General features: G+C 34.3%; 1 protein-coding gene across 2 annotated transcripts; it reads left to right on the forward strand.

Moving 5' to 3' along the window:
• The first annotated feature begins 2,988 nt into the window (after positions 1–2,988).
• Positions 2,989–21,158, forward strand: LOC100377545 (mucin-5AC-like). 2 transcript variants are annotated; one of them, XM_085494806.1, is made up of 10 exons: positions 3,016–3,056; positions 13,353–13,407; positions 13,494–13,549; positions 14,020–14,056; positions 14,278–14,550; positions 14,750–15,022; positions 17,448–17,708; positions 18,923–19,183; positions 20,184–20,444; positions 20,961–21,158. In XM_085494806.1, exons 3-10 carry the CDS (start codon positions 13,505–13,507, stop codon positions 20,975–20,977), a joined length of 1,428 nt encoding a protein of 475 aa, XP_085350932.1. In that variant the 5' UTR covers positions 3,016–3,056; positions 13,353–13,407; positions 13,494–13,504; the 3' UTR covers positions 20,978–21,158. The 2 variants fall into 2 exon arrangements, with proteins under 2 accessions (XP_085350931.1, XP_085350932.1); XM_085494805.1 differs by lacking the exon at positions 13,353–13,407 and having other exon boundaries at positions 2,989–3,056.
• Positions 21,159–27,171: the final 6,013 nt, after the last annotated feature.

The raw sequence follows: 27,171 nt of genomic DNA on the forward strand, positions 1-27,171 counted from the left end.
TAATTATTCTATGTCTCCTTGCATGTACTTAGAAGACATTTTGATTTGTTTATAATAACTGTAAATTAAACTGTATCTGAGGACACAGCTCATACTATATAAAACTCAATCCATCAAGTTGCGAGTTAGGAAACTATTCCAGAGCAAATTACATGAGACAAATGTATCTGTTGTAGTTTATTTGTAAAGTATTCGATCTACGAAGAGAAAATTCATTATTTTACTAGTAAGAAATGGGGCCTTAATAGTTCACCCCTGTTTGTTCTTTTTTTTCCATTTCTCTTGTGCTGTACCCATTATCTTGCATATTCTGTGCTAACAATAGTACTCGTCTACAATGACATCATGTCTGATTTATAATCCCACATCCACACTCATAATGGTACAACGTTTCTGCATGACAAAAAATTAGTCAATTGATATAATTTTTAATTATTCCACGAGACATTTTGATTGGTTGATAATATTGCAACAGTTATTTAATTACTTATGTCACAACCGTAATTAAGGGGGAAAATGAACTGTATTTTGTATGCAATGTATGGAATATTGTTGAGACAGATAAGCATTTTAGATCATACCAAAAAAGTGTTTGTTGTTATTCATTCGTAGATCATTTCATCTGTGATGAGAACATTCAGTATTTTGCTAGTATAAAATAGGGTCATAGAAATTATTCACCCATGGTATGTTTATTTTGCATGTGTTTTGTTATTCATTCCGTGCTCTTATCAGAGGGAAAAATCTCTCCTCTCTGGGGTTCTCCACTCGTGTCAGGGGAAAATCTCGTCTCGTCTCTCTATCGCGTCCCCTTGAGGTACGGGATCGGGAAAGTCACTTAAACTTTACAGTCAAATAAGACACGCACAACGAAATACGTTTCAGCTCTCGTCTTAGTCGGTCAGTCGAGCACTCTATAAGACACAGCGCCCTGGGGAAAAGTCCCCAAGACTATCGCAAGGCTGACCCTAGACTGCCTCTAGACTGCCTCTAGACTGCGTCAAGACTCGCCCCAAGACTCTCCAGGACTGCGTCTGTTATTGTGTACTCTCCAAGACCAACTAAAAACTCTTTATTCACTTTCAAAACCTTAACCAATTACAAAGCAGAATCAAGACTCTAAGGCGGGCCTTCAATCATACAGCCAATCACACTCAGTACTGAACACGTCATATCTTTTGATTAATCGTTCACTACATTAATTGTCAGAAATAGTAGTCCGAATAGCGACGGTTATCTCGTAATTAGTTCCATATCACTGAGTCGAGTTCTATCCAGAACCTCAAATGGCCTAAACGATGCCAGACATAACACAGCCATTCACTCGTAATCAACTAATTAAGTCGATCAACAGATACGCGTAAACAATTGCATCATACTCTAAACATTATTTCGTTGAGTGTTAAGTGTTGAAAGTGGTTAAATCCACGTGCTGCCGTATGTGTACATACTCCCAAATAAATATTTCCATTGTTAATGTGGAGTACAACAAAGCTATATTCTGTTCTCAGGTCTCGGCTTGTTCTATTTTTTTTTCATATTCTTACACTGCTGTTCACATGCAAGTGTTACAATTATTTTAACTATTTTATGCATATGATCACGCATTCTATAGTACGAATACACATTATCTAAAATATTACTTAAATTGTGAGCTAGTAACAATATTTTAGGTCCAAAAAAATAAAACGAAAGTATGTTCGTTGTTCGTTCCTATATTATTCGATCCATAACGCGGAAATTCTGTATTTTGCTTGTATAAAATAGGGTCATAGAAGTTTACCCATGGTATGTTTGTTGTTTATTTTGCTTGTGTTTATTAGTTATCCCGTGCTCAAAATAGTACTTGTCCACAATGACATCATGTCTGGTTTATAATCCCTGATCTAGTTACCTATATTGGTAAAACATGCCTGTTTGACAAAATTATTCAATTGATATATTTTGTAATTATTCTATGTCTCCTTGCATGTACTTAGAAGACATTTTGATTTGTTTATAATAAATGTAAATTAAACTTTATCTGAGGACACAGCTCATAGTATATAAAACTCAATCCATCAAGTTGCGAGTTAGGAAACTATTCCAGAGCAAATTACATGAGACAAATGTATCCGTTGTAGTTTATTTGTAAAGTATTCGATCTACGAAGAGAAAATTCATTATTTTGCTAGTAAGAAATGGGGCCATAATAGTTCACCCCTGTTTGTCCTTTTTTTCATTTCTCTTGTGCTGTAGCCATTATCGTGCATATTCTGTGCTAACAATAGTACTCGTCTACAATGACATCATGTCTGATTTATAATCCCGCATCCACACTCATAATGGTACAACGTTTCTGCATGACAAAAAATTAGTCAATTGATATAATTTTTAATTATTCCACGAGACATTTTGATTGGTTGATAATATTGCAACAGTTATTTAATTACTTATGTCACAACCGTAATTAAGGGAGAAAAATGAACTGTATTTTGTATGCAATGTATAGAATATTGTTGAGACAGATAAGCATTTTAGATCATACCAAAAAGTGTTTGTTATTCATTCGTAGATCATTTCATTTGTGATGAGAACATTCAGTATTTTGCTAGTATAAAATAGGGTCATAGAAATTATTCACCCATGGTATGTTTATTTTGTTTGTGTTTATTATTCATTCCGTGCTCAAAACATTATTTCGTTCACAGTGACATCATGTCTTGTTTTAATGCCCGCTTCACATCCATATTTGTACAGCAAATTTAAAATATTCCACGTCTCCAAAAACCAACAAGAAATTTTGATTCTTTTACGAAAAAAATGTTTATGATTACGTACAAGCCACATTTGTATTTTAAGAGCTCTTCTGTATATCAGGCGCAATACATTGAATATTGTGAGCTAGAAAAGGTATACTCCATGCATTCTCACTGAAAAATTAAAAAAAGCGCATATAATCTGTAATCGTGTAAAATGCTGGTATTTATGACCCTATATTAGGTTGCAAGTGTTAATTCCGTCATTGTCTTGTTGCCGAGTGGCGGATGTACGTTACCCCGAGTATCTCTGAACGGGTGAGTCATAATATACAATTTGCAATTGGGTTTCATTTGACTTTCAACAATAGTTTTGTTGTGTGTCTTGAAAATATTCAAATTACTTGATTATATCGAAATTGATCAATTGTCGTGTTTATTATTCAGACACGTGTACAATGTTCTAGTTTGTCAGATCGGTGGTTTGTAACAGTATTATAGCTAACATGATCTTTATAATGTACAGTCAAAAAACTTCGAAAACTATTTTTATGATTTCATGTAACTCTTGGTGTTTTTGAAGCTTGATTTATTCATAATATTTGCCATTTGAAAACACACGGTAAAAGTATGACTTCATCACCCTATAACTTTGTAGGTGTAGTATGCTAGTTTCTCACTGGTCTTTGTTACAAACATTCTACATTTGTTCAGGTAAAACTAGTTAATGTTGTGTTTCTGTAATAATTTTAAACTGCTGTTCCGATTATTGAAATGTAGAGCCTTAGCTGATATAACCTTAATAAATGTCAGTGTTACATATCACAGAACAAATGAACTAACTGAAACATTACTATATTCATCACGCTATCTATCACATTATTATCCATGTATATCACGTTGTTCAACGCTGTACGATCCCTGTCTATATATCACGCTGCGAATTACTTTATTATCACTGTCTATTTATCACGATTTCCATTAATCACGCTGCGAATTACTTTATTATCCCTGTCTATTTATCACGCTGCCCATTACTTTATTATCCCTGTCTATTTATCACGCTGCCCATTACTTTATTTCCCTATCTATTAATCACGCTGCCCATTACTTTATTATTCTTGCCTATTTATCACGCTGCCCATTACTTTATTATCCCTGTATATTTATCACGCTGCCCATTACTTTATTATCCCTGTCTATTTATGACGTTGCCCATCAATTTATTATCCCTGTCTATTTATCACGCTGCCCATTACTTCATTATCTATGTCTATTTATCACGCTGTCCATCACTTTATTATCCCAGTCTATTTATCATGCTGCCCATCACTTTATTATCCATGTCTATTTATCACGCTGTCGATTACTTTATTATCACTGCCTATTTATCATGCTGCCATCACTTTATTATCCATGTCTATTTATCACGCTGTCCATCACTTTATTATCCCTGTCTATTTATCATGCTGCCCATCACTTTATTATCCATGTCTATTTATCACGTTGCCCATCACTTTATTATCACTGTCTATTTATCACGCTGCCCATTGCTTTATTATCCCTGTCTATTTATCACGCTGCCCATTACTTTATTATCACTGTCTATTTATCACGCTGCCCATTACTTTATTATCACTGTCTATTTATCACGTTGCCCATCACTTTATTATCACTGTCTATTTAACACGCTGCCCACCACTTTATTACCCGTATATTTATCACGCTGCCAATTACTTGATTATCCTTGTCAATTTATTTTCGTGAATTAGTTTTCGCGTATCTGTTGGCCGACTTGGTTAGCTGGTTACTAGTGAATGGCTGTTTTAAATCTGTCATCATTTAGGCTCATGCGAGGTCTCGGACGGAGCTTCACTCAGTGATTTGGAAGTAATTACAATATAACCGTCGCCCTCCGGACTACTATTTCTGACAGTTTGGCATTTGCAATTATTAATATAGTGAACGATTAATCAAAAAACATGACTTATTCAGTACTTGGTGTGATTTGCTGTATTATTGAAGGCTACGCCTTGTAGAATTTGTACTCCCCTGTAATTGGTTAAGTTATGAGACGTGATAAACTGTCTACTCCTTGATCGCAGAGAGAGATCCATGAGGCGAGAGCGTCTTGGGCAGAGTCTCAGACGAGGCAGTCTGCCTTGAGACGTTCACGATGTGGCTAAGGACTAGCTATTAGAACGTATTTTGTTGTGTGTGTCTATTTGACTGTAAAGTTTAAGTGACTTTCCCGATCCTGTACCTGAAGCAGACTTGATAGAGACAAGACGAATTTGCCCCATGACATTATCACGCTGCCCATCACTTTATTATCACTGTCTATTTATCACGCTGCCCATTACTTTATTATCACTGTCTATTTATCACACTGCCCATTACTTTATTATCCCTGTCTATTTATCACACTGCCCATTAATCACGCTGTCCATTACTTTATTATCCCTGTCTATTTATCACACTGCAAATTACTTTATTATCACTGTCTATTTATCGCACTGCCCATCACTTTATTATAACTGTCAATTTATCACGCTGCCCATTAATCACGGTGCCCAATACTTTATTATCACTGTCTATTTATCACACTGCACATTACTTTATTATCCCTGTCTATTTATCACACTGCACATTACTTTATTACTACTGTCTATTTATCACACTGCACATTACTTTATTACCACTGTCTATTTATCACGCTGCCCATTAATCACGCTGTCCATTACTTTATTATCCCTGTCTATTTATCACACTGCACATTACTTTATTATCACTGTCTATTTATCGCACTGCCCATCACTTTATTATAACTGTCAATTTATCACGCTGCCCATTAATCACGGTGCCCAATACTTTATTATCACTGTCTATTTATCACACTGCACATTAATCACGCTGTCCATTACTTTATCATCCCTGTCTATTTATCACACTGCACATTACTTTATTACCACTGTCTATTTATCACACTGCACATTACTTTATTACCACTGTCTATTTATCACACTGCACATTACTTTATTACCACTGTCTATTTATCACGCTGCCCATTACTTTTTTATCCCTGTCTATTTATCACACTGCACATTACTTTATTACCACTGTCTATTTATCACACTGCACATTACTTTATTATCACTGTCTATTTATCACACTGCCCATTAATCACGCTGCCCATTACTTTATTATCCCTGTCTATTTATCACACTGCACATTACTTTATTACCACTGTCTATTTATCACACTGCCCATTACTTTATTATCCCTGTCTATTTATCACACTGCACATTACTTTATTACCACTGTCTATTTATCACGCTGCCCATTACTTTATTATCCCTGTCTATTTATCACACTGCACATTACTTTATTATCACTGTCTATTTATCGCACTGCCCAGTACTTTATTATCCCTGTCTATTGAACACGCAGCCCAATACTTTATTATCACTGTCTATTTATCACACTGCCCATTACTTTATTATCCCTGTCTATTTATCACATTGCCCATTACTTTATTATCACTGTCGATTTATCACACTGCCCATTACTTTATTATCACTGTTTATTTATCACACTGCCCATTACTTTATTATCACTGTCTATTTATCACACTGCCCATTACTGTATTATCACTGTCTATTTATCACTCTGCCCATCACTTTAGTATCATTGTCTATTTATCACACTGCCCATTACTTTATTATCATTGTCTATTTATCGCACTGCCCAATACTTTATTATCCCTGTCTATTGATCACACAGCCCAATACTTTATTATCACTGTCTATTTATCACACTGCCCATTACTTTATTATCCCTGTCTATTTATCACACTGCCCATTACTTTATTATCACTGTCGATTTATCACACTGCCCATTACTTTATTATCACTGTTTATTTATCACACTGCCCATTACTTTATTATCACTGTCTATTTATCACACTGCCCATTACTGTATTATCACTGTCTATTTATCACTCTGCCCATCACTTTATTATCATTGTCTATTTATCACACTGCCCATTACTTTATTATCATTGTCTATTTATCACGCTGCCCATTACTTTATTACCACTGTCTATTTATCACACTGCCCATTACTTTATTATCCCTGTCTATTTATCACACTGCACATTACTTTATTATCACTGTCTATTTATCACGCTGCCCATTAATCACGCTGTCCATTACTTTATCATCCCTGTCTATTTATCACACTGCACATTACTTTATTACCACTGTCTATTTATCACACTGCACATTACTTTATTACCACTGTCTATTTATCACACTGCACATTACTTTATTACCACTGTCTATTTATCACGCTGCCCATTACTTTTTTATCCCTGTCTATTTATCACACTGCACATTACTTTATTACCACTGTCTATTTATCACACTGCACATTACTTTATTATCACTGTCTATTTATCACACTGCCCATTAATCACGCTGCCCATTACTTTATTATCCCTGTCTATTTATCACACTGCACATTACTTTATTACCACTGTCTATTTATCACACTGCCCATTACTTTATTATCCCTGTCTATTTATCACACTGCACATTACTTTATTACCACTGTCTATTTATCACGCTGCCCATTACTTTATTATCCCTGTCTATTTATCACACTGCACATTACTTTATTATCACTGTCTATTTATCGCACTGCCCAATACTTTATTATCCCTGTCTATTGAACACGCAGCCCAATACTTTATTATCACTCTCTATTTATCACACTGCCCATTACTTTATTATCCCTGTCTATTTATCACATTGCCCATTACTTTATTATCACTGTCGATTTATCACACTGCCCATTACTTTATTATCACTGTTTATTTATCACACTGCCCATTACTTTATTATCACTGTCTATTTATCACACTGCCCATTACTGTATTATCACTGTCTATTTATCACTCTGCTCATCACTTTAGTATCATTGTCTATTTATCACACTGCCCATTACTTTATTATCATTGTCTATTTATCGCACTGCCCAATACTTTATTATCCCTGTCTATTGATCACGCAGCCCAATACTTTATTATCACTGTCTATTTATCACACTGCCCATTACTTTATTATCCCTGTCTATTTATCACACTGCCCATTACTTTATTATCACTGTCGATTTATCACACTGCCCATTACTTTATTATCACTGTTTATTTATCACACTGCCCATTACTTTATTATCACTGTCTATTTATCACACTGCCCATTACTGTATTATCACTGTCTATTTATCACTCTGCCCATCACTTTATTATCATTGTCTATTTATCACACTGCCCATTACTTTATTATCATTGTCTATTTATCACGCTGCCCATTACTTTATTACCACTGTCTATTTATCACACTGCCCATTACTTTATTATCCCTGTCTATTTATCACACTGCACATTACTTTATTATCACTGTCTATTTATCACGCTGCCCATTAATCACGCTGTCCATTACTTTATCATCCCTGTCTATTTATCACACTGCACATTACTTTATTACCACTGTCTATTTATCACACTGCACATTACTTTATTACCACTGTCTATTTATCACACTGCACATTACTTTATTACCACTGTCTATTTATCACGCTGCCCATTACTTTTTTATCCCTGTCTATTTATCACACTGCACATTACTTTATTACCACTGTCTATTTATCACACTGCACATTACTTTATTATCACTGTCTATTTATCACACTGCCCATTAATCACGCTGCCCATTACTTTATTATCCCTGTCTATTTATCACACTGCACATTACTTTATTACCACTGTCTATTTATCACACTGCCCATTACTTTGTTATCCCTGTCTATTTATCACACTGCACATTACTTTATTACCACTGTCTATTTATCACACTGCACATTACTTTATTACCACTGTCTATTTATCACGCTGCCCATTACTTTATTATCCCTGTCTATTTATCACACTGCACATTACTTTATTATCACTGTCTATTTATCGCACTGCCCAATACTTTATTATCCTTGTCTATTGATCACACAGCCCAATACTTTATTATCACTGTCTATTTATCACACTGCCCATTACTTTATTATCCCTGTCTATTTATCACACTGCCCATTACTTTATTATCACTGTCGATTTATCACACTGCCCCTTACTTTATTATCACTGTTTATTTATCACACTGCCCATTACTTTATTATCACTGTCTATTTATCACACTGCCCATTACTGTATTATCACTGTCTATTTATCACTCTGCCCATCACTTTATTATCATTGTCTATTTATCACACTGCCCATTACTTTATTATCATTGTCTATTTATCACGCTGCCCATTACTTTATTGTCACTGTCTATTTGTCACATTGTCCATTACTTTATTATCCCTGTATATTTATCATGCTGACCATCACTTTATTATCTGTCTATTTATCACACTGCCCACTACATTATTATCACTGTCTATTTAATATGCTCCTCATCACTTTATTATCACTGTCTATTTATCACCCTGCCCATTACTTCGTTATCCCTGTCTATTTATCACACTGCAAATTACTTTATTATCATTTTCTATTTATCACGCTGCCTTTTACTTTATTGTCACTGTCTATTTATCAAGCTGCCCATTACTATATTATCACTGTCTATTTGTCACATTGTCCGTTACTGTATTATCCCTGTCTATTTATCACACTGCCCATTACTTTATTACCACTGTCTATTTATTCCACTGTCCATTACTTTATTATCCCTGTCTATTTATCACGCTGCTCATTACTTTATTATCCCTGTCTATTTATCACACTGTCCATTACTTTATTATCCCTGTCTATTTATCACACTGCCCATTACTTTATTATCCCTATCTATTAACCACGCTGCCCATTACTTTATTATCCCTGTCTATTTTTCACGCTGCCCATTACTTTATTATCCCTGTCTATTGATCACGCTGCCTTTTACTTTATTGTCACTGTCTATTTATCACGCTGCCCATTACTATATTATCACTGTCTATTTATTCCACTGTCCATTACTTTATTATCCCTGTCTATTTATCACGCTGCTCATTACTTTATTATCCCTGTCTATTTATCACACTGTCCATTACTTTATTATCCCTGTCTATTTATCACACTGCCCATTACTTTATTATCTCTCTCTATTTATCACGCTGCCCATTACTTTATTATTACTATCTGTTTATAACACTGCCCATCTCTTTATTATCCCTGTCTATTTATCACGCTGCCCATTACTTCGTTATCCCTGTCTATTTATCACACTGCCCATTACTTTATTATCTCTGTCTATTTATCACACTGTCCATTACTTTATTATCCCTGTCTATTTATCACACTACCAATTACTTTATTATCCCTGTCTATTTATCATACTGCCCATTACTTTATTCTCTGTCTATTTATCACACTGTTCATTACTTTATTATCCCTGTCTATTTAACACACGGCCCATTACTTTATTATCTCTGTCTATTTATCACACTGTCCATTACTTTATTATCCCTGTCTATTTATCACACTACCAATTACTTTATTATCCCTGTCTATTTATCATACTGCCCATTACTTTATTCTCTGTCTATTTATCACACTGCCCATTACTTTATTATCCCTGTCTATTTATCATGCTGCCCATCACTTTATTATCTGTCTATTTATCACACTGCCCATTGCTTTATTATCACTGTCTATTTATCGCACTGCCCATTACCTTATTATCCCCGTTTATATTTCACGCTGCCCATTACTTGATCGTCCTTGTCAATTGATCACGCTGCCCATTAGTTTATTATCCCTGCCTATTTACCACACTGCCCATTACTATATTATGCTTGTCTATTTATCACACTGCCGATTACTATATTATGCTTGTCTATTTATCACACTGCCCATTACTATATTATGCCTGTCAATTTATCACACTGCCCATTACTATATTACCCCTGCCTATTTATCACGCTGCCCATTAGTTTATTATCCCCGCCTATTTATCACTCTGTCCATTACTTGATTATCTCTATTTATCACACTGCCCATTACTTTATTATCCCTGTCTATTTATCACACTGCCCATTATTTTATTATCACTGTCTATTTATCACACTGCCCATTACTTTATTATCACTGTCTATTTATCACACTGCCCATTACTATATTATGCTTGTCTATTTATCACACTGCCCATTACTATATTATTCTTGTCAATTTATCACACTGCCCATTACTATATTACCCCTGTCAATTTATCACGCTGCCCATTACTTTATTATCCTTGTCTATTTATCACACTGTCCATTACTTTATTATCCCTGTCTATTTATCACACTGCCCATTACTTTATTATCCCTATCTATTTATCACGCTGCCAATTACTTTATTATTACTATCTAGTTATCACGCTGCCCATCACTTTATTATCTCTGTCTATATATCCCGCTGCCCATTATTTTGTTATCCCTGTCTATTTATCACACTGCCCATTACTTTATTATCTCTGTCTATTTATCACACTGTCCATTACTTTATTATCCCTGTCTATTTATCACACTGCCCATTACTATATTATTCTTGTCAATTTATCACACTGCCCATTACTATATTACCCCTATCAATTTATCACGCTGCCCATTACTTTATTATCCCTGTCTATTTATCACGCTGCCCATTACTTTATTATCCCTGTTTATTTATCACACTGCCCATTACTTTATTATCTCTATTTACCACACTGCCCATTACTTTATTATCACTGTCTATTTATCATACTGCCCATTACTTTATTCTCTGTCTATTTATCATACTTTCATTACTTTATTATCCCTGTCTATTTAACACATTGCCCATTACTTTATTATCTCTGTCTATTTATCAGACTGCCCATTACATATTATCCCTGTCTATCTATCATAATCTCAATCGCTTCATTACATCTGTCCATTTATCACTCTATAAGACTACATTGTATAACAAATATTTATGCTTGCATTGTTCCAAGGTTATATGTTGTGGAAGCCAATGTTCCCCACTTTTTATTTTGGGAATTTGATCCAGCTTTCTGCTCATTCGAAATTCGAAATGTTTAGTAATATATTCTGTGTTCTACTTCTCCTTGAGAACTGCCAACTCAATTACTTCGATACTTGGTATGGTTTGTATCAAGTTCATAATAAATACAATCGTTATAGCAACTATAAAAACTACCCCGATGCTGTGATTGAGAAGATTGTGATGTCAATCAAAAACAATCAATTATGATACGTGTCGCCACTTGAAAACAAATTTAAATCGTGTTTATGTGTCATTGTTATATTACAACAGTAACACATGTTAAGCAAACAACCGTCTTGTTTAATAATCGCATAACATGCTTAAGTAATCGATATCATTTTCCATTATTAAACTTTGAGATCTATTCATTTTACGTGAAATAATTGTTCATTATTTATGCACAGAGTAACAAATGTGAAGAAACGTGTCTATCAGATGCAGTTCATAAAATTTTATTCGTATTCGTACTGTCTATCTCAGGATAATAAATTGTATTTGTGTGTTGTAATGGAGCATAAATGTTAATTGTCTATATTCTTGTTATTTGTATAATTACAGAAACATTGTGAATAAACATAGAAATAACTTGCATATGTTTTGTCGCATTTGTGGAAAGTATTTTACCGAAGAAAATTAACTATGATCCCACTAATATAGAGAGGTGTACACAGGGGTTTTCGTATCTCGCGTTGTTTGATGGAATAAAAATGGATATCGCGTTATTACATTACAGTCGCGTTAGTTCGATCGTTTGTTTATTGGAATAAATAGTTAAGCCACAACACAAACGTTGCATGTATCTGACAAAGGGAAAAGCCGCTTTGCTAGTCAGTTGCTCGTTGTAGTTTGAGCACAAAATTCCATACAATTCGTGAGGTGAAAAGAGTTCAACATCATGTGTATTTAATATAATTGTTTGTCTTCATCCATAATTATAAAAAAAGTTTATGTGTTTTCTGTTAATGATTGGGGCACAATTTATTCACCTATATAGTTGACTAATAAATTTATGTTCGTATTGGAATGGCTTTACGTAGCAATTGTACGGTAAATATGTCTTCGTCTTGCTCCGTTGTAAAGTTCTTTCACTTTTATAGTCAACATGCGCCAACTGTTAGATCCACATGCACATACTCATTTCATTTGGCCAGTCCCTGTCAACATACTTAAGTATCAAATAATAAAGTCAACCACTCCAGTTATATCATTGTTTACGCAAGCAATGTCGGAGAAACATGTGCCACATAGTGAGAATAAGAAATGAGGACCCCCGCACATCAACACTTAAAATACATTCTGTCAAGAGAGGTTCAAATATTTGGTAGTGCTTTACGCCAATATGTAAATAATTAATTATCAACATTTATGTATTCATATATGTGGCACTACTTTTTCGACAGTAACAATTGATATCAATATTTGAAAGCATAATAGAGCCTATTTTAGTAATAGTAAATGTAATTGTTATTTATTTATTTATTTATTTACTATTATTTGATTCTTCACAGTAGACAATTCAGTGCTTACTTACCTAAACCACACGTCAGTATTATTTACATACAGGTTTGTATTATCTGAAAATACGTCAATATATAATTTTAATGTTGATAGTTGTTTTTATAAAATAATATATATATTTTATATTTCAGGTTTCTGCAACATGAAGTTAACCGGTTTACTTGTGGTCTACGCGGCCATAATTTGTGTAAGATTCTGAAACATTTCACCATCGATCAGCTTTTGTATTATTCACTTATTTTACATGAGGCTAATATTCATAGGTTATTTAGTTCCAGTTATAATTATAAATCAAATAGAACATAACAAATAGTTAGTATTTTATGATACAATATCTTCCTAACCCACATTCCTAGTCGCCACATCATTAGTATTACCTGGGTTACTGTGTTGTATTAAACTTTCCTCTGGGTAAGCGATCAAAAAGATGTATTTAAAAACAAGCCAACTAATGTAATCAACGTTGGCTAAAACACTTTATTATAAGCCCTCCTGGCAGTATATTAAAAAAAGTAAATATGTTTCATTTTGTTATCGTTTCAACCCAAATCAATTGTATATTAAGTAAATGTCAATATAGTTAATGGTATGTGCCCATGAAGTGTGCCCAGTCGTCAGTTAATCATGTTAATTCGTGTTTTCTTTTCAACATACCAGCAAACCCATTTACTACGATATGTAACTGCTGTCACTGGTGAGTTAAATCCAACATACGTAAATAAGTTTTCATGTGCTGAAGACATTACATAAGAAACACAATGTACTCTCGCAAACAGAATCGTACCAATGCACCAATGAATAATAATAATGAAACAAATCACATAAACAAACCACTTGTGTTGTGAATGTGCAATTGCCTTTTTATCCAGACTTTGTATGCATTCATGGCCTGGTAATTTATAATTATACACACAGGGTGTTACAATGGTTATTGGACTGAATGGTTTGATAGAGATAACCCTAGCGATACTGGCGATTGGGAAACTACATCACTTGCCATAAGTTATTTTGGAGATGCAATGTGTTCTGACCCTTCTGCTATACAAGTGCAGACCCTGGATGGTACTCTAGCATCAGATACTGGTGAAGTATTCTTCGTATATTCCGTTAATGTAGGATTTGCATGTAGAAACATGGACCAACCTGATAATATCTGTCTGGATTATAAAGTCAGATACTGCTGTCCAGGTAAGACAACACTGCATGATTGCAAGATGAGTTAAGAGGTAAATTGCACATAGCAACGTACAGAAATAATATTCAAATTCATAGTCAAAATGAAATATATAAATGCTTTATATGGCTTTGTCATAATGTCATCTTATCTTAGTGACAAAAAGTTTCCCAAGAATTAGAAAGCCACTAACTCAAATTTATATACACACAGTGTGTAATGATGGTTATTGGACTGAATGGTTAGATAGAGATAACCCTAGCGTTACTGGCGATTGGGAAACTACATCACTTGCCATAAGTTATTTTGGAGATGCAATGTGTTCTGACCCTTCTGCTATACAAGTGCAGACCCTGGATGGTATTCCAGCTTTGACTACTGGTGAAAAATTCTCACAATATTCACCTACTGTGGGATTTGTTTGTGAAAAAAACGTTCAATCTGATAATACCTGTCTTGACTATAAAGTCAGATACTGCTGTCCAGGTAAGATAACGTGTAATTACAAACGAGTTTAAGGTAAAATGCAAACAGCAACGTAAAAATAATATTGAAATCATGATTTAAAATGAAATATACAATTGCTGTATAATGCGTGGTCCTAGTGTAACTTTATTTTCAAATGTTTTTTGTAACAAACAATACAAAACAATGCAAAATATATTTATTAATAATAGCTTTATTTAATACTCAAACTCGAGTTAATACAATAATTACACCACAAAAAGGATGAGTAATTGGGATCTGATATTGCTTAATGGCTAGTCCTGCAGAAAACAAAGTAACATTAATTGTAATTATGAGCGCTTTTAATTAAAATTCTATTTGTGAAGATTTACATGTGATAAATTTGTCAAGTCTCTGGCGGATAACCGTGAACAAGTTTGGAATAATCAGTTGAATAATTGTAGATTGTCTGATGGTTCAAGTGATTCATTTTTAATAGCATAGCCACTTTTTTGTGCTGTAAACAGTAAAAAGGAATACGTATGGAGGCCACATATATAATCACTACACATGGAGGTTGTTTTGTCAATTTTTGATGCTAGGTTAGAATCAATATTTATAAAATAACTGTTCAAGACCTAAATGATTGTTCTAGGACTAGGAGCTTTTTATTACCAATCAAGTCTTTGATAATTCTCCATGTTTCACCTGAATCACTCTGGTAGTTAGAGAACTGTTTTGCGTAGTAGCATTTTTATATTCTTTAAGAAGAGTTGTGAGTAAATTCCTATATTCTCTGTATTAAATCGCAGTTTGGTCATATTTTGATAACACAATATTTTTTTTACTTAATTTATGTTTTGTTTTGTTTTGTTTTAATAGACTTTTTTATTGCTGACATAATCCGCGATTTTATAACTCGTTTACCGTTAAATTTGATGTTTCTAGAACTTCATGGTACATGTTTGTTACATATTTCCCTTTATTGCGAAGATACGTCACACATATACATATCATCGAATGACAGGTTCATTAAATTTATCTAAATCGAAAAGTTCTCTACAAAAAACTTTCCCTTTATGCCTAGCGACCAGGGAGAACATATTTGAAATATTGCATATATTGGAAAATGAAATATTGATGGTAATAACTTCATCTTGAGTACAACACAGATATATTCGAATAAATGTGGTCAGTAATGGTGCTACTTGTGCTAGTTACACGAGTAAATTCGAGTTTGTCTGATTCTGTAAAGAATACTCTAAAGATTTGAATTGTCTGTTATATAATAATTTATAGAACACATTTTACCTTTTCAAGTTTGTGTTGGCACTCGCATATGCCTGCTTTCAAATGTATTCAGATCAATATTAGTTTTTTGATATATAATGCCAGCGACCACTATCTTTTTGTTAAATGAAGTTTTATCAAGCTTTAATTCGTGGTGAATAATATTATAGTCAATCGACGAATGTGTGTACGCCACAACACCTCCCCTTTCCATATTTCCTACAATTTTGTTCAAAAGAGTATAGCGGAATTCTGAATAAATTTTAATTATCAATTACACATATTTCAGAGACTCCAATTACCTTAAATTCTCCCCTATAAAATGTTGATGTAATAAGTTGAAACTACTAACGGTTTAATGGATAAATGATCGGACTGAAATAATTTATCATTACCGTTGTTCTAAGATACAGTATATATAATAAATGTAGAATTGTTTATTACAGGTGCAGCTGCAATTGACGATATATTTGGCGGGTCTTCGTTCTTACTATTCACGAGAATTTGTTTCTTAACAGTTGCACTCGTTTACTTTCAAGCCTCTAATTGTGTCACAAGACTCACACATTGGTTTATGTATACTTGCAGTTAACCTTCTGGAACTAGCTACTTATATTTACAGAGCAGATGTGTGGTGGTGATAACTATTAGAAACGCCCTCTATCACCCCAGACTGTCATACGGCCGATAAATACCAAGGCAATCCTGTAGAATTAAGAGTTTTCTATATTTTATATAGGTACATGTATGCCAAATATGTAATAAGTGGTATATGTTGAAAAACTGGTATCAAAGCTTAAATTAATCACAACATCCCCATACATACGTACATGTCTCTACGAGTTGAATTTTCTTGATGTTTAATGGAACGATTATAGCCAAATAAAGCTATGGACACCCATCGTTTAATGAAACATATACGCTATAGTTAAAATCAGCAGCTAAAAACAATCATTTGCAGGATTAATATTTGCGAACCTCGCCTTAGTAAAGAGCGTACTGATAATACCCGGTGCGAATTGACTACTAAAGTATGTCTTGTGTTTTTAGCTGATGAATACTGCATAAAACGTGCTTCGTGCAGCCAGAATGTATCATACATTGAAAAAACAAACTTGAAACATGTACAAAATCATGCTTTATATAATGATTAATCATACATGTACACCCACAGAGTGTAATTATGGTAAATGGACTGGCTGGTTCGACAGAGATAACCCCGATGGTACCGGTGATTGGGAAACTACGGAACACGTCCAAAATAAAATTTGTTCAGCTCCTTCCGCGATACAAGTACAAACCCTGGACGGTATTCCAGCATTGACTACTGGTGAAATCTTTTCTGAATATTCTCCAGACGTAGGATTTGTTTGTAAAATGACAGACCAACCAGATAAAACCTGTCTTGACTATAAAACAAGATACTGCTGTCCAGGTAATAATATTTTATTACCAATTGTATGTAATATCAAGATTTGTTGCCTGCCAGAGCCGAAGGCGGGGGCATACTTTGATCATGATACTCCCACGAAAATGCAACTTGGATTTCTTATGCGGCGGGCGGTAAAAAAATGAAAATCAAAATAGTATTTTTTAGCAATTTTCTTGCGCTTACAAGTCGGCGGGCGCGAGAAATTACGCTGAAATAAAATTTTATTTTTTATTTCATTTTCGGTTCCTGTTCATTCGGCGGGTTCGCGAAACAAGGGATAATAAAAGTCTGGTCTAAATACCCTAAACATCAAAACAGAGCATCTTACTTAATATCTATTCTGGCACGTTCACTGGTTATTTCGGATGGCTAAAGTTCCTTCAAAACCTTGAAAGCACCCCAGAAAACGGTAGTGAACGGGGCAGCACCTGTGCAAGAACAATTCGATATGTACAGTATCGTTGCGCAGTAGTTTCAATGATGTCATTCATGCGATATACCCATGCAATATCCACTTGGCGGGCAATATATCATGTAATAATACCACATATTTTAAAATTAGAAAAAGCAAAATAAAAATTGGGTATGTCACATTTGTTAGTAAAATCATGTAGCTCAAATCGGTACAATCGTGCCATCCCTTTCGTCAATGGTACAATCCGAACCTGCTTGAAAATTATTATTCATCAACCTTGCATATTTATCGTAAAGGTAATTTTTGTCTCTCAGGTCAACGACTACAGAAAGAATTAATATTAGTGCGTTATTTTATAATGATTTTCATTTGGTTTTGTGTGTTAGTTGGTCTAACATTATCATATAGCATTACAAACAAGAAGTCCACGGCATGGGTCACCATGTACCACAAACAACTCCAATAATCTGTAGAAACGTCACACTGTAATCGAAACATCTTAATCAGTTGTGTTAAAAAACTAGTTTTGAAAGTTTTCCAATGCCCATTATAACTCACAGCGCACCAAAATAACAAATGTATTTTAGAGTAAATGCAATAACTAATAATGAAACAAATCGCATAAACCCACTACTTGTGTTGTGATTGTGCAATTCCTCTTCCGCCAAGCTTTGTATGCATTTGTTCTCATGGCCTATTATTCGAGATATTCTGATTTAGATATAAATAACTATGCCATTTGCCCACTAAATAAATGTGTCTTGGGGGATTCATCCCTAGTAATTTATAATTATACACACAGAGTGTGATGATGGTGATTGGACCGAATGGTTTGATAGAGATGACCCTAGCGGCACTGGCGATTGGGAACATACGGTACACGTCCAACATAACATCTGTCCTGCTCCTTCCGCGATTGAGGCACAGACCCTGGATGGTATTCCAGCATTGACTACTGGTGAAGTTATTGCTGAATATTCTCCAGACGTAGGATTTGTATGTAAAATGGCAGACCAACCAGATAACACCTGTCTTGACTATAAAACAAGATACTGTTGCCCAGGTAATATTACAAGAAAATCGATGTTTGATAAAACACCAAAAACAAACTCAAAACGAAAAGAGCTCTAAAATGAATACATATAGAAAAGTAGTAATATTATTATTCGACTCGTATATATCTTGTACATTCAGTGGGAAGAAAGGCATTTTTAGAAAAAACATTGACTAATATTGGAAGTCGTTCAATCTGATTTACAACAAAGACGGATAAAATGCAGTTGTGAATAGTGACACGCTCCATATTTTTTAAATTAGCGAAAGTAAAACAAAACTTGTGCACAACTTTTTCGCGCGGATTTGGTTTCCGCTGAAAATATTTGATAAAGTTTCGATAAAATACCACTAATTTAAAATCTGAAAATGAAAAAAACAAACAATTTCATGTGAAATTCGTGGGTACAATCTTGTAGCTTCATTCGGTATGGGTCACAGTGTAACATGACCACTCGTTATCGCCGTCGCCAACATGAGCACGTGGGGATTGAAGTAATGACAAATAAGGTAAATCAATATTTTAGTGAGGTTCATGCAGGATATCACAGTAAATTCATTCATTTTTTGGTACTAAATGCACGTTTTGTATCATTTAAACTTTTTAAAATATCCGCCGAACATAAACAATTTCCCCCATTCTGTCATCCCCCGGTACGATAGTAATTTCCGTACGTTTTATCCCAGCTTTCAGTGATCTGTAAAAAAAAAAACTCTCATTGTAATCGAAACATTCTAATCAGTTGTGTCAATTAATGCTTTAGACGTTTTTCCAGTGTTCACAGCTCTCCCACAGTGACCAAAATAACAAATCTATTTCTTCGTAAATACAATTAATAATAATGAAACAAATCACATAAACTCATTACTCGTGTTGTGAATGTGCAATTCCTTGCTTCCCCAGACTATGTATGCATTCATGGTCTGTTATTAGAGATATTTGGGTTGAGAAATAAATATCCGTTTATTTTTCTCACTAAATAACAAGTACCTAATAATTATACACACAGTGTGTTACAATGGTTATTGGACTGAATGGTTTGATAGAGATGATCCTAGCGGTACTGGTGATTGGGAAACTACGGTACACATCCAAGATAAAATCTGTTCTACTCCTTCTGCGATAGAAGCACAGACCCTGGGTGGTACTCCAGCATTAGCTACTGGTGAAGTATTCTTATATTACTCCCCTAGCATCGGATTTGCTTGTAGAAAAGTTGATCAACCGGATAAAACCTGTTTGGATTATAAAACAAGATACTGCTGCCCAGGTAGAACAACATAATTGACATACACATAAATTATCGTTTAAGGGTTTAATGGATATTGTCGATTGCATTGATCAATTCGAACTTTAATTTAATATATACCATGATCATGCAATTAAAAAAAATCAGGTAAGCATTTTACGCAATTTAAATGAAATTAATCTGCTTATGAATCGATTGAAACATAGTAATAATCCCGGGGTTTGATTAACATAGATTTCATCTAAATTGAGTGTCGTACGATTTTAGTCACATGGGCTTTAACTGTCGTTTGATCATCCATCGAATATATTCGCCGGAAAGTAATCTAGTTCCTCGACCATATTTATGTGGCCATCAATACCAAATGTTCTTATACTATTGACGTTCGAAAAGATGAAACGAGCTCCTAGAAATTTCATGAAAATTTATACTTTGCAAGTGAACTATTTTGCTGTTTATGTAGTTGTGGTAAATTGTACAAATGCTGGCAGTTCGGAATATAGAATAATTACTTTTATGTTTATATTCACAACTTAGAGCTACGGAAGAATTAGACTGATGGCAAAGCAGCCACTGGAAACTTGAAACAGGCTATATATTCGACACAAAAGAAATGCATGAAATACATAAATAATATTCTTCGTTATATAGCACTTTCCATAATCAGCTATCTCGTTGGTTACATTATATGTACCGATAAATGCAATCAAATAAAGAAACGTGCACATATATAAATGTAGTGTTATTTGGTGGGATCTCATGTGGAATGATTAACAAGATTTAAAGTTGAAGTGGTTGTGGGGGTGCGTGTGTGTGTATGTGTGGGGGTATGTGTGTGGTTGCGTGTGTGCAGTGTCACATAACCGTTTTTTTCAGTTTTTCGATCATTCACCATCGCGATTCAGGTAGGGCTTGATTGGCAGCGACGCACTTAGCATGGTCAACTCAGAGTAAAATTGTTCTCATTTAATGCCTTCACAGTCACACGTAGACACATGGGTGTAGACAGAACGCCGAGTACAATATACCTTGCATTGGCCTTGATTCTATACAACGTGTCAACGAGATGTAAATTTATTTTAAGCTAACTCTCGCTCAACTCTCGCGTCGTTTTGCGTGATCTTGTACGGACGTGATTTTAACTAGATTTCGATGAGACTTCAGTGAGATTCGTCATGACGGCATGTTTGTGAGTAGTGCATGCGGCGAAACTACACGTATTTGTATATTTTACCATGTACTCGGGAACTGAAGTTAGTAGAACTAGTGTATTGTCTATTATGCCGAGCCATCGTTACTTGTTTCACAGTGTAATTTGTACCCATATTATTGTTCTACGAGTCGTCGATCGGTAGACTGCATGACGCATTTGTCAAATGCACATGTATTTTCTATGCCGGTATAAATAGTAGCCAGCCATAGAGCATGTTCTATTCGTATTCTTTATTGTAGTTAGGTTGTATGCATGCACTTTTGGGCAAGAGTTCCTTCTGTACCCCCTAACTCTAACACTCACTCCCAGTTACCCAATTCATTTGTATATGCCCCCACTAGATAACTATAGATGTTCTTAGGAGGGGCATGTACAAATAAATGGGGAGTGCTGGAGGGTAGGGGTAGGATTGGGGTTATGGATGGGGTGTACAAAAGGAACTCTTTCCATGGTATTACCAGTATTATATCGATATAGACCGATTTCGACCGATACGTTTTGTTATCCGATATAATTTTGATTTTCTTTATTTTATTTAATTGTATTGTTGTATTTCTTGTTGCAGTTTTGCGTTGAAATTGCGTGGTTGAATAAATGGTATAATCAGTCAGTTAGAACTGCGTTCTTAACATGAAATATCACACACAATGCAATACTATGCAACGATGTATATAGACATCAACCACTGTACCATAGTATGTACACTTGGTATAATCAGTGGCATTCGTACAGAGATTAGTCAGATTCTGTGCAACGTGTATATTAGCATCCTATCAGTGGTCTCCACCAACATTAAACAAATTCGATCGTATGCCGTATGCAATGCCTTCCCCGTTGTATTTATGTATGTGTATTCAAAGAGGCCATATGCCAGTACCGTCGCCTTCCAAAAACGACACTTCCCATAGGTTTCATGAAAATATAAGTAGATGTTAGCCTATACAATCTTCGTTTATATTTCGTAAATTATTACATTGTTCCCTTCAGCATCAACTAGGTACAATAGTTTTGAAAGCAAATGCTATATATGTTCTGCGCATCTGTCCACCTAGTGATTCCCTCACGACGACACGTTTTAAAACTCATGTCAGGTATACACTTCTTGATTCTTCTCAGATGAGTTAACTGAATACTTATAACAAGAACAATCCGCACAAGAGTGTATACTGTTATTGAAAAATCTGAGTGTTTACACTCTGGGCATGCAACGTCAAACAAGTCAAATCATACATGACAATGTCGTTATGCTATCACAGTATGAATGACAAGTTGTATGGAGCTACCACGCCATCTCGACTAGTTGAATTACATAACCCATTTTGGAGTGATTCTTTCTCTAATGTAAAGAAGTTTTTCTTGGTTTTACACCAGAATAATGAATTGAAAATCAGTAGTAAATATTGTAACAAAACATGTCATTGTCAATGTTATTTTATGTCTTCTGTGCAATAATGTCCCTACTACGGTATATGCATATAGTGATACAAGAACAGAATTTGCTACCTCGTTTGTTTAACATAATGATTTCATAATTTTACTACCATGGCCAGCAATTTCTGGTAGACTGCAATCGCATTGAATGCCATTTCAGACACAGCTTATCATTTTGTAATAAGGTTATATTATGACATCAACGTTATTTTGTCCAGTTTGTGCTCAATATGTTCGAGGGTTAAACATTCGACTTGACAGAAGTTGTCTTTTTCAAGGTTTATAACTTTATTTTGATTGCATGCATTATGCCTGTCATTGCATGCATTTATTTTTATTAGTGTTACATTTTATTATAACCAATATTTGTCACAATTATTTTCATTCATAATTAAAAATGTTATAATTACACCTAATACATAAAATTTGGTATCTCGCTTAAAGTGGTCAGGATGAATTTGTTTTAATTGTGAAAATTGATAATTTGTGTGGATGCTTGTAGATTAGAGGGGGCTGCACGTTTTTTGTTATTGCGTCGTTTTATGAAAACGAGTTCACATAGAATTCGTGACTTCACCCATTTATATGGATCACCAATTCTATTACTTCATTTTTGTTTGCCTAATAATAAGTAAATACAAAACATGACATGTCATGCCATGTCATATCCCCCGGAACAAATTTAAAACTGATATTGAACTGGGTTTGTGTCAGAGTGAATTTCTCCATTATGAGCTGTACTAAAGTTCCTTTATTAATTGATGTGGAACCATTTTAATTTTCCATGATTATACTATATACATTTCAAAAATTCAGGTAATAAAAACTAGTGAATTTACAAATCATGTTAGAATGTGTATTCTGCAGTCCATCAGATTCGGGAAGCAATCATGCCAATTCACACTGAAAATGGGTGGTAGGTGGTATACAAGATATGAATAGCTCAGTGCCTGTACCTGTTTAGCTGTTGCAATATTTGTTTTGAATTATCAAGCAATATGCTGTTTATCTTGAAAATTTGGGAAGTGTCCATATACAAAATTCATTAAAGAGCAATGTATTCTTTATAAATATTTTTTAATCATTTTCAATTAAGAGATTATGCACCACAAAATAGAGTGGGGACTTAGACAACGCATCAGTGTTCCAGTATTGATAAAATGTTTACATCAGCTTCTGGGCCACATTTGTGGGTAATGTCATGTCCCGTGAGTGGGGAATTGCTCCCCCCTCCCAGGAAAACATTGGTAGGTACATTACGGCTAAAGCATTCTGACTTGCAGTTTTGGAGAAAAAAAAAAACAATTAAAATTAAAGGTATTCTGGTAAAATAAATAATTTGAGATTTAAATCTGAAAGAGAACCGCTTGTATATCATACTTTGAAGAATTATCACTTCAGTTTTTTGAAGAAATCAAGAAATATTCACCAGAACTAGAGAATTTGACAGTTGGACATGAAAACAAACCATGCAAAGAATAAGTGTATCAAATTTGGAAGCATTTTGACCTGTGGTTTTAAAGAAGTCGAAATTACAATTGCTGACAGACGCTGGTCAATCAGTACTATCACCACCTTCTTTGCAATACAATTGAAAAACAGAAATAATCTGAGAAAATATAGTTTTATAGTTGTCTAGTTAAAAATAGAAAAGGCTATCATGTATTTTGTGCAAAGGTTTTAACAGTTAAAACTGATTAGTAGAAGTCCAGGATTAATTCTTTTATCCAGAGTACATGTCTGTACAAATTATGAGCAGCATCTAGTAATAGGTTCATGAACTTACATCACATAAGCCATATTAGACTAATCCTCAATATTAATATGATATGCTAATTACATCAATGTATAACCTGATCAAATTTGGTCCAAATATGTGAGATTCCATTTTTGGTAAACAAAACAATGTGCAATTTAGCTAATTTACATATGCAAAGTATCCTTTACAGCAATATGATATGCATATTACGTTAATATATATCCATATCAGATTTGGACCAAATCTTTTGAGTTGTTTACAAGATAATCCTAATTTAGTAACGCTCAGTATGTGCTCCAGTTGTCTGTTGTAACAATTAAAGAGAAGAACTTTGTGTAGTTCAAGTGGAAGAAGTTTTCAGCTTGATAAAGTAAGGTGAAAACCATTTCACAATTTCCAAAACAAACTGGAGCTAACACTGTGCTATATAATATATTTCACTGACTTTTATTCAGTAATTATTTCACTATTAGGGATTCTGATCATTTATCTACTTTCCCGGTTTCTGTTCTGCTCAGTTCCTAGTTTTAATTAGTTGTCAGTGAAAATAAATTGTAAATTTGGCATAGATTTTCCAGTTGAGTTTGGTATGAAGTCAATAAAAAAAGTTAAATCAGTAAAACAAAGTTTTCTAATAAAGTCATGTGAATCTCAAAAATAACATGTGATGCCGCTATACTTGTTATAGAGGGCGTTGTACATAATAACAAATTATTTTAGATTGATTAATTTGAATAAATCACTGGTTCTCAAAATATACATGGAACAAATGTAATTTTTCTGAAAGTTATCAAATTAATATGCAAATAAGGCTATTAGCATATTCAAAACTGCCCCAGATCTTATATTTCTCTCATAGTATCTGTGTATCCAGTATACGATCCCAATCGGCCCAGTACTTTTTGAAATTCCGTTTGAACAAGATTGTTCAGACATTACCGAGACATCAGCTCCCGTTTTTGACAATAGGAGTTTAAAAGAAGATGCAAATTAAGCATAGTTAACATAAACAGATTTGGTCGAAAAACTAATCAGGTCCAATGTATACCCCAAAGCGTTGTGTATCCAATAAAATGAACAGTTCTCGGGATTTTCATGGAAAAGACGTACAAACACTTTAAACTCAAAGCGATCAAGTTGCGTTTCAGAGACAAAAATTAGGGACAATTTTGTATCAAGAAAAATGTATTGAACAGCTGTAACCCTTTCCCATTGGTGGCGCTATGCTAAACGAATGTGATTGACAAAATTAAATGGTTTTGTAGTATTGGCAGATATTTTTAGGTACCAAGTAATATTGTAGTTCTCTGCAAGTTTTCTTGCACAATATTTTTAAGGGAATTAATGACCAATGACCAAGTATGAAGTAACTCTGCAGCCACACAATAGAATGGAATCCATAACAAGTGATCTCGCAGTTCAAACAGGTCTGCTTTATTGAAGAGTTCAACAGAATCACCTTCCATAAAAACAGTAGTCGGATATAACAGTTTCGAGCAAAACATCACTGAAGAACAAAAATTCGATATGAACTGAGACTGAAGGTACTTGCTATCAAATTTGTTTGAAATCATTCATTAATGTCAATGTAAAGGTAGAGCTAATAAAATAACTTACCAATCGCCTTCATCCACTCTTTGCAACATCCCCACTTTCATGATGCGGGTAGCTTCATCTTTAAGTATCTGAATAAGCAATTCAAAGATGATAAATAAAATGAAGAGTTCTCCGCAAGAAGTCAAATTCAAACCGTTATTAAATTAACATAAAATAAGCATATCTCATCAATATATTTCAAGCTGAAAAGTGCTTACATTGTGTAATAGATTCTGATGATTTTGTTTGCACATGAAGTGCATATATTGTAAACACGAACCGTTTTTGGTTACAAGTAATTAATACTCACTTTGACAGTGGTATTTACATTTGAAGACGGGTTCTTTTGTCCCTGATACTCTTTTACTGCCAGTGGGGTAATTCGTACAGTTGCACCCTCTGTGGTTTAAGGTCACATTTGTCTTCCCAGAGATTAACTTTGACTTCCCTCGTACCATCTGATAAAACTATATCTTTCATGCGACTGTTATTTCTAAAGAAAGACAGTGCATTTAATATCGGTGAAATAAATGATTATACTAGCAACCTATCAGTTGATATAGCTGGGCTGTATACTGAAATGTACCCACTTAAAACATTTGAAATAGGGAACCACCCAATGTACTTGTATATACAATGTTAAAGCATTCGGACTTCATGTTGAAGGACAATCAGTAATAAGAATAGGTCTGCTGTGTCTACAGTTGATCTAAAAAATAGCAATTGTGGGGAGTGGTCTTCAACACAAA

Source organism: Saccoglossus kowalevskii, chromosome 21 (assembly GCF_978046115.1).
Source record: "Saccoglossus kowalevskii chromosome 21, keSacKowa6.1, whole genome shotgun sequence".
Taxonomy (NCBI): domain Eukaryota; kingdom Metazoa; phylum Hemichordata; class Enteropneusta; family Harrimaniidae; genus Saccoglossus; species Saccoglossus kowalevskii.